Raw genomic sequence first — 8,219 nt, 5'->3', positions numbered from 1 at the left:
AATGTTTATTAGTTAACCAAACAGTGGTATATAATAATGAACGAGATGTGAAATAAAATACAATAAAAAAGTGTCACTCTAAATTAAATACCACAGTGAGAAATTCGTCTTCATGTATACCGACTTCTTTAAAGCATTTGACTAGATTTCGCATACCTTAGGTTATAAGTTATGATATACTTATACGTAGACTTCATGGATTCGGTATACTCGGCGAAATGTTATTGGTGATGGTTGATTTTTTAAGAGATCGAAGTCAAGTAATTACAAATAAAGGTGTTGTTCCTCATTTGTCTTTACATCTGGTGTTCCTCAAGGGTCTTACCACGGTCCTCTTCTTTTTAATCCAGTTATATATAAAATAATTTTAACATTTGAAAATGCTCAAATATTGCTGTACGCGATGTTTATAATTGATGACGCATGATTATTTTTAAAAGGATAATTAAACCGATGATTGTTTATTATAACAAAATAATCTTGATGATTAATGTAAATTCTGTGTCAATAATGGTCTCTCTCAGTACAAAGAAATGGAATATAATAACAATTTCTCTTAAAAAAATAATTAATAGGGTTACCGAGGTGAGAGACTTGGGTGTATCTTGATAATAATTTCACGTTCAGTACGCATGATGGTCATACCGTGAGTAAGGCATCCCACATGCTTGGTTTTATCTTAAGAGTTTTACGTGTTAGGGAATTATGCAACAATTCAACTCTCATTATCTTAACACTAGAAAGACGGGAGCAGTCATTTGACTGCAATTTTAATTTAAATGTTGATTAACTGAAAAACCATTTGACTTAACGTATTGAAATTTTGTGATTTTTAATAATATTAGTAGTTAAGTGGCACTATGTATGAAAATAACTCACATCTCTTTAGTTTATTATTTAAAATCTTGATATACCGACAAAGACGGTGGCAGTCATTTGACGGCTGGGATCCGATAAATGGTTAAAATTGTAATATGAGAGGGTAGAACATAAATTAGGTACGCTTATCAGTTGTTTGTGGTTTGTAAGTCAAAAAAGTTAGTATTGTTTCGACTGCCCGTGAATTTAGTCGAAATTATTGTAAGTCATTTGTGAAAAATGTCTCGAAGGCTTCAGGATAAAGAAATAATTTCAATCTTGCAAAATATTCGTGAAGATGAATCGGATTGTGGCTCCGAGAGTGCAGAACGCGATAGTGACGATGAATGTGCGGTACCACAATTCAGTTCGAGTTCCTCTTCGGAAGAAAGTGACTTGGAAGATCAGGTACCTCTTGCAACTTTACAAAACGTTCACAGTTCGAGTTCTCGTGGCGATGGTCGTGGCGGTGCTCGTGGTCGAGGCCGTGGTCGAGGCCGGGGCAGGAGTCATAGTTCAGATGATTCTGAGCTTCAAGGTCTTATCACCGCTACCGACGGTACGTCTTGGTCATTTCAAGTGGAGTCAACTCAAAGTGGTCGCCGAGCACGGCACAATATAATAACTGAGCAAGCAGGGCCTACTTCATATGCAAGAAGAAATTTCACTGGAATTATATTGGATTCGTGGAGGCTTGTGATTGATGAATCTATATTGAGACATACTCAGAAATGTACTCAAGAATAAGCTAATAGGCAACTAGGCCACAACAATTGGATACTAACTTTGGAACAGCTGGAAAGTTTTATCGGTATTTGATGAAATCTGATAGATGTACACTCACAATTTATCAAGGAAAACGAAACAAAAACGTGTTATTGCTTAGCACGTTACCTAATAATTTTGAAATAGACTTCAATCACCCTAAGAAAAAACCAGAAACTGTGACTTTTTACAATGCTACCAAGTACGGCGTGGATGTGGCTGACCAGATGGCAAAAAAATATAGTGTGGTGGTGTGGAAGGTGGCCCTTACAGGTTTTTTTCAATAAACTAGACCTAGCAGGGATAAATTCTTTCATTTTGTATAAAAAAATGTCAGGTATTAACATAAGAAGAAATTTCATACTGAGTTAGCTAGTGAACTTTGCGGCAAAGTAAAAATCGATGCCGAACTTTCTGGAACCCAAGAATTGCCTAAAGAGTCTACACCATCTACTTCTCGATCTTCTATTCAAAATCCGGAAACTCGGAAAAGGCGGGAATGTTATGTACAAAAGTGCAAAAATAAAACTAATAAAGTCTGCGACATTTGTAAAAAGCCACTTTGTGGCATTTGTAATGTAAACAAAAAGTTTAAATGTAAAATATGTCTATAAATATAATAAATAATCATACATGAAAACCTGTTTTATTACTACAGTTATCAGTATTAACAGTTAAAATAAAATAAAAATAATGGAGGAGTCATTTGACCGGTTGCCGTCTTTGTAGGTAGATAGATTTTCCCGACTTTCTAGTGTTAAACGATGCCTAATTCTAGAATATGCGATATATAAAATTGTATTGAATTCTGAAGGCCATAATGTATAACGACCTAATTTGACATCATATGAGATATATTATTAGAGATTAAATGTTAGTTTTTAGGGTTTGAGAAACTTTATAATTCCCCATATCTTTAAAGTAATATTTATGTAAGGTGTCTTTGCTAAGGGCTAGCCATGCGTGAAAAAGAAACAATAGAGTTTTCAGTAATATTGGTTTGTTTTTCTCTCATTTAATTATTTTAAAAATGCGCACAATAATTCTTGAAATATGAAGATATTTCAATGTTTTTAAGTTGCTTTTTTATTGTTTGACGACCTCCGTGGTCGAGTGGTGTGTACACCGGTTTTCATGGGTACGCCACTCTGAGGTCCCGGGTTCGATTCCCGGCCGAGTCGATGTAGATTACCATAAGTTTTCTATGTTGTCTTGGGTCTGGGTGTTTGTGCTACCTTCGTTACTTCTGATTTTCCATAACACAAGTGCTTTAGCTACTTACATTGGGATTAGAGTAATGTATGTGATGTTGTCTCATATTTATTTATTTATTGTTTTTTTTCGGAATAACTTTTACTTTTGTTGTTAATGTTATATATAAATAATTAACGTAGCGTAATAAGATGTAACATTTTAATCCACGTCGGCTCATATTTCTACTTTTGTAATAAGTTGTGGATTGATAACTTACTTGATTGGTTTTCGTCTGATGCATATATAGGCTGGACACCGGATAGTTACCAGATATATATGAAGTAGTAAGTATAACATGAAGGACAATAATTTAACAAATAAACAAAATTGTCTCCTCTTAATAATTTATATTTTGTTTATTGATATATTATTATAATTACGGTATATCCATCTTACTTAATCTTAAAATAAAATCTAATAGGTACATTTGTACTTTAATTTCAATAGGTTTATTAGTTACATAAAAGCCAGGAACTCCTGCCTTTTCTAATGTATCTTGCTGATCGCTTACCTGCAACAAAAATTTAAAATAAATTTATTTTATAAATGAGTTTTCAATTTTACATTCTATGGAATATCATAAATTTAGTTTCAACATTTTAGGATACGAGATGAGTTTTAAGTATAAAAATTAAGTTTGCTTTATGCGGCACTTGGTTCTATTTTAAATCTTTAATTACCACCTAAATAAATTAATAAATCTTCTAAATACATTAACTTTACTTTAGTTACATTATTATTCAATTTCATATGATTTTGTTAAAACATGCAACATGAATTTTGTTTTATATGAAACTGAGATATTTGAGAGACTATGATTTCTTTTAATAGAATTTCATCTACTACAGCAATGTCCCCTTAAGAAATATCGAGTTACAGTGTCACTATTTCAGTTAAATGAAATTGATTAACATAAAAATCTTATAGTTATTTACTTTTTGATCCAATTGTATAACTAATTTCATGTCAGTTTGCTTCAATTCTTCTTTATGTCTTTTCAATAACACATTTCTCTTAATTTCTTGCTGTGATGCATTAGGTGTTGTGTTGATCATTTCTTGAATTTCCACTGAAAAAAAAAACAAATATTCATTAAAAATATCTCATAGATTATTATGACATTTAAAATAAAAAAAAATACATTACATGTATGATTATTAATAATTTGAAGTCTTTGTTGAAATAAATGTTTTTCTGTAACATGTTGTATTTCCATTAATCCTTTCACTATTTCGAAGACTGTATCATTTAAAAGACAATTTGCTAATCCCGACAGCAGCTCAATGGGCACTCTCATTTGATATTTTCTGAAAAAAAAAGAAAAGATACATATATAAAATATATACATACACAATACACTATAATGTATATAGAGAGTGAAAAGAGATGTAGCAAACTTACGGTGGTAATTCTCTAGCCATATCTTGTAATTGTTCTAACAAAAAGTAAAGTTTTCTTTGCAAAATTTCAGGAGTTTGTTCCGGTGTTTCCATTTTCGTTTTCAACTCTTACATTAAAAATAAATTAAAATTTAACTTTATTGTCATAAGCTAATTATAGTATTTCATTTCTTTAATATAGAAGTTCCTATTCAATATAAGGTTTTATTATTTAAATGTAAATATGTGTTTATTTTGATTTTGATAGTCGATGTCTCTTGAGTTTTGGCACTTGTCATTTGTCAATAAATATGTTTACTTGTTGTTCCAAAACGTGTATTTAGTTTTAGATTAATAATGTTTTAGGATTAGTATATATATTAATAGCTTTATGCGAATCGCAGTGTACATATCAGTTTTATTACCAAAATCATCAATATATTTTTTTTACGAATAAATATAGTAATTAAAAAAATATATTAACGGTTTTTATTTTCATTTTTGGTCGTATATTGTAACTTAACGTTTGGAGAAAAGCATCAGATCTAAAATCAGAAAAATAAAAACTTGTTTTAGTCGAAATTTAACATGCTACCCGATAGCCCAGAGGGGATTCAAATAGTTCATAACAACAAAAACTATATTATTTGAAATTAAGCCCCAATAATATATCTATCATCAAATGATACTTCTTCCGACATCACTTACAGAATGCCTATTACTACTATCTTTGTTAGATAGTAGCATTCAGTTATGATACATTTTCAGATATGCAGCCAGACTAGCTGCACTAGAAGCTCGATCTTTAAGTTCTTTTAAGTTTTACATTCCATAAATATGTAGTAAAATTCTTTTAATTGAATTCTAGCATATGCTAGCATTTAATTCGACCTAATTCACACACGTTAAAAAAGTATTTTTAAGTTTATAAGTACTAATTTGGGATTTCTACATTTACCACTGACCGATGATTTTGAGTTCCGAGTCGGTTACAATTAATCGACATCGACTGCAATGTGTCAAAAAAAGACGATTTTTTAAAAGTCAAGTCAAAGTCGAAATTTTTTTATGACATTGACATTGTTCAAAACAACAATGGCTCTATTTTGCAATTGCATAAAAACAAGGATTTAAAACTAATTTTTCAATACTTTTTTTTGTTATAGTGCTTAAATCGTAAAAATGTTGAAATATATGTTTATTGTTCTTTGTCCTTTAAGTTTTTTAAAAGCGGATTATCAAATATATAATAAATTGCAGTCTGATTTAATATTGTAAGACTATCACTCTCTAATTGTGTTAATATAATATAATTTATCAATAAAAATCGTAGCTTTCCTTTATAACGTATTATTTTCAGACAGTACAATGGAAACAATCAATTTAAGCCTAATCCAGAAAAGTGTTATGAAATATTGCAAGATTTTTCCCAGCAAGCATCAAATTTTACTTGGTGTTCAATTTTAAATTCGAAACCGATAACCCTATGCGAAAGGTGTGTCGAAAAATACGTGACATTTCGAGATAAATACCAAGAATTATTGAACACCACGATAGAAGGAACATCTTGTAGGTCTATATTTATTTCCCAAGACAGATTAAATGCAGTTCAAGAATATCATGACAATATTCTATCCGTGTGGAACAAAGGGAACTGTAATGGTATTTATCAATTTATTACAATTGATTTCCTCCACAATGAACATAGCATATTATTATTTGTTTATAAAATATTATTTCACTATTAAAATTTTATAGCATTACTCGGTAAACAAGCTATTTTTGAATTCCACATTTTCAGTATTTTAATGTTATAATATAGTGCTTGATATAAGTTATAGTAACCAATTTCATACATTTTCAGGTTGCTTTGATTGGAAACAAGGAAAACCAATGCTTAAAAATGATACAATACGCTTTTATAAAATGTCTAATGATACTATGGATTGTATTATAAAAAATATGGATCCTGATAACACTGAAGTATGCAATAGATGCATACAGTCCTATATGCAATTGGATAATTTCTACAAAACTTTAAGTTCAGATTCAATTGGTGTCGACAGTGTTTGTATGGATATTGTGGATTCTGTATGTTATTTCTCATTTTGCATTTATATTTCTAATTCATACTCTATTATAAACTCATATGTGGGCATCGTTTTTAGATGAATGCAACAAGGTATATTTGGAGTAAAAATCTTAATTGCTGTAAATTGAGAAAGAAACCAGAAGTAGTATTTTTGTGCTGTGCAGGAATCATAGCTTTCTTGCCATTGATATACTATTTAACAGTAAGATTTTGCGGACCAATCAGAGACTTACCTAATGTGCTTAAGCGTGAGTATATAATGTAACAAATTAATAAATTTATAGTCAAATTACAGTTGAAAACTTATATAATTTATTTTACAGAATCAAGATTTAAACAAACTATTTTGAGGTCAATAAATGGAAGAAATGACTAGGTAATAATATTATAATATACAATAAAGGAAATAAGTAAAATATAAAATGTTACAGTACTTTTATTTGTCCATTCATTGAATGAAAACATTTAAGGTATCCAAAGGCACAGTAAAACCTCTGGATAGTAAGTAACTTGTACACTTGAAAATGTATCAATGTTCTATTAGATTATCTATGTCTTGCTTTTTTATTATTGTTCTTTTTAATGTTACTGTTATTACTACTATTTGATAATTTATGTTTTAAGGAGTTAGGTGTTGTATCACCCTTATTTAATAAACCAATTCCACTGTCTTTGTCTTTTGGTGTGCTTGGTCTGCTATCTAGACCGACAGCTGATAGCATTTTATTGTCATTTCCAAAAGTTTTTTGAAGTACATTAGATGAGGTAGCAATTTTCTGTGACATACTTTGCTTAGTCAATGCACTGTTGAGGCTCTTTTCAATGCCACCATTAGTGTGTTGTTTGCCTGACGGTTTAGATGCGATACTTTCTGTTGAGCCGTGAATTGTAGTATGATTTAAATTACCGATCATGCCAGTACTAATTTGTGTATCAGATGAGTCTTCATTTGTTTGAGATTCAGTTTCACTATTTCTTTCATCTAAAAAACAATACAAATTAAAATAATGTCCTAAACTTTAATTATATGATTTCAATATTACTAAATACTTACTTTTTGCCTCAGCGGGATCTACAAGACCACTGACAGCCTGAAATAAAGGTTTTTGTTTATTATTATCACAGTTTGAAAATGGTATATGAATGTTAGATGGTATGAAATGAATCTTACAGCCATAGATGTAATGGAAGACTTAGAAAAGAGTCTCTCTGCTTCTTTAAATTTCCTATTACGTTTGTCTGCCTTAGAATTTGTACTTTTGTTAGTTGCTAGGTATCTGTCCCAACCTCGTATAATATTTCCATAGAGCTGTGTATCTTCTAGATATGAACCTTCAAAAGCATAAATTTGGCGCTCCAAATTAGCCAATGTTTCCTAAAAAAAAATTATCCAGTATTTATTTAATGAACTGAAAATATATTTTTAAATTATTTCATATTTTTCAAGACACGTACAGCGACCTCTGCTTTTCTCTTTACTAATTCAGCTAATTCGGCTCTGGTGTCCGCCACTGAAGTTTGTTTGGACGCCATATTGATTTTTTTTACTTGCACGCTTTGGGTTTCGCTAGCAGGGCTTTGCGGTGAAACAACCATTTCGTTGCCTTTTTTATTCCTCTGTTTTAAGCTTCCATAACATTTATATTGAGAACTTAAAAAAGCTTTAAATAGAACAAAAGCTAGTCACTCTTAAATATATATTTACAACCCAGTTATCAGTTCTTGTTCTAATTTTTTTTAATGAATAATGACGTCACTCCTTGTTCGATATTGACAGTTGACAGTAACCATAGCCAATGTACCATAGGTTAAATTGTTTTTTTTTTCTTACTAAATATTTATGGATTTTTCTGTACTATGTATTAAAGCTA

The 8,219-nt window shown here is 30.4% G+C and overlaps 4 protein-coding genes across 4 annotated transcripts; 2 read left to right on the top strand and 2 right to left on the bottom strand.

Moving 5' to 3' along the window:
- Positions 1 to 1,098: 1,098 nt before the first annotated feature.
- Positions 1,099 to 1,605, top strand: LOC124530453. Its single transcript, XM_047104626.1, has one exon. It carries the CDS (start codon positions 1,099 to 1,101, stop codon positions 1,603 to 1,605), a length of 507 nt encoding a protein of 168 aa, XP_046960582.1.
- Positions 1,606 to 3,208: 1,603 nt separating this feature from the next.
- LOC124530371 (gonadal protein gdl) lies at positions 3,209 to 4,564 on the bottom strand. The gene is made up of 4 exons (XM_047104521.1): positions 4,279 to 4,564; positions 4,024 to 4,184; positions 3,813 to 3,946; positions 3,209 to 3,388 (listed from the first exon to the last, which is right to left on the bottom strand). The coding sequence occupies exons 1-4, from the start codon at positions 4,368 to 4,370 to the stop codon at positions 3,254 to 3,256; spliced, it is 522 nt and encodes a 173-aa protein (XP_046960477.1). The 5' UTR covers positions 4,371 to 4,564; the 3' UTR covers positions 3,209 to 3,253.
- Positions 4,565 to 5,316: 752 nt separating this feature from the next.
- Positions 5,317 to 7,018, top strand: LOC124530188 (osteopetrosis-associated transmembrane protein 1). The gene is made up of 5 exons (XM_047104197.1): positions 5,317 to 5,530; positions 5,617 to 5,918; positions 6,121 to 6,347; positions 6,425 to 6,596; positions 6,672 to 7,018. The coding sequence occupies exons 1-5, from the start codon at positions 5,439 to 5,441 to the stop codon at positions 6,722 to 6,724; spliced, it is 846 nt and encodes a 281-aa protein (XP_046960153.1). The 5' UTR covers positions 5,317 to 5,438; the 3' UTR covers positions 6,725 to 7,018.
- LOC124530190 (chromatin modification-related protein MEAF6) lies at positions 6,767 to 8,111 on the bottom strand. The gene is made up of 4 exons (XM_047104199.1): positions 7,804 to 8,111; positions 7,520 to 7,723; positions 7,403 to 7,439; positions 6,767 to 7,330 (listed from the first exon to the last, which is right to left on the bottom strand). Exons 1-4 carry the CDS (start codon positions 7,942 to 7,944, stop codon positions 6,894 to 6,896), a joined length of 819 nt encoding a protein of 272 aa, XP_046960155.1. The 5' UTR covers positions 7,945 to 8,111; the 3' UTR covers positions 6,767 to 6,893.
- Between the last annotated feature and the right edge of the window lie 108 nt (positions 8,112 to 8,219).

Source organism: Vanessa cardui, chromosome 6 (genome assembly GCF_905220365.1).
Source record: "Vanessa cardui chromosome 6, ilVanCard2.1, whole genome shotgun sequence".
Taxonomy (NCBI): Eukaryota; Metazoa; Arthropoda; class Insecta; order Lepidoptera; family Nymphalidae; genus Vanessa; species Vanessa cardui.
This window is presented reverse-complemented; position numbering and strand designations above follow the sequence as displayed.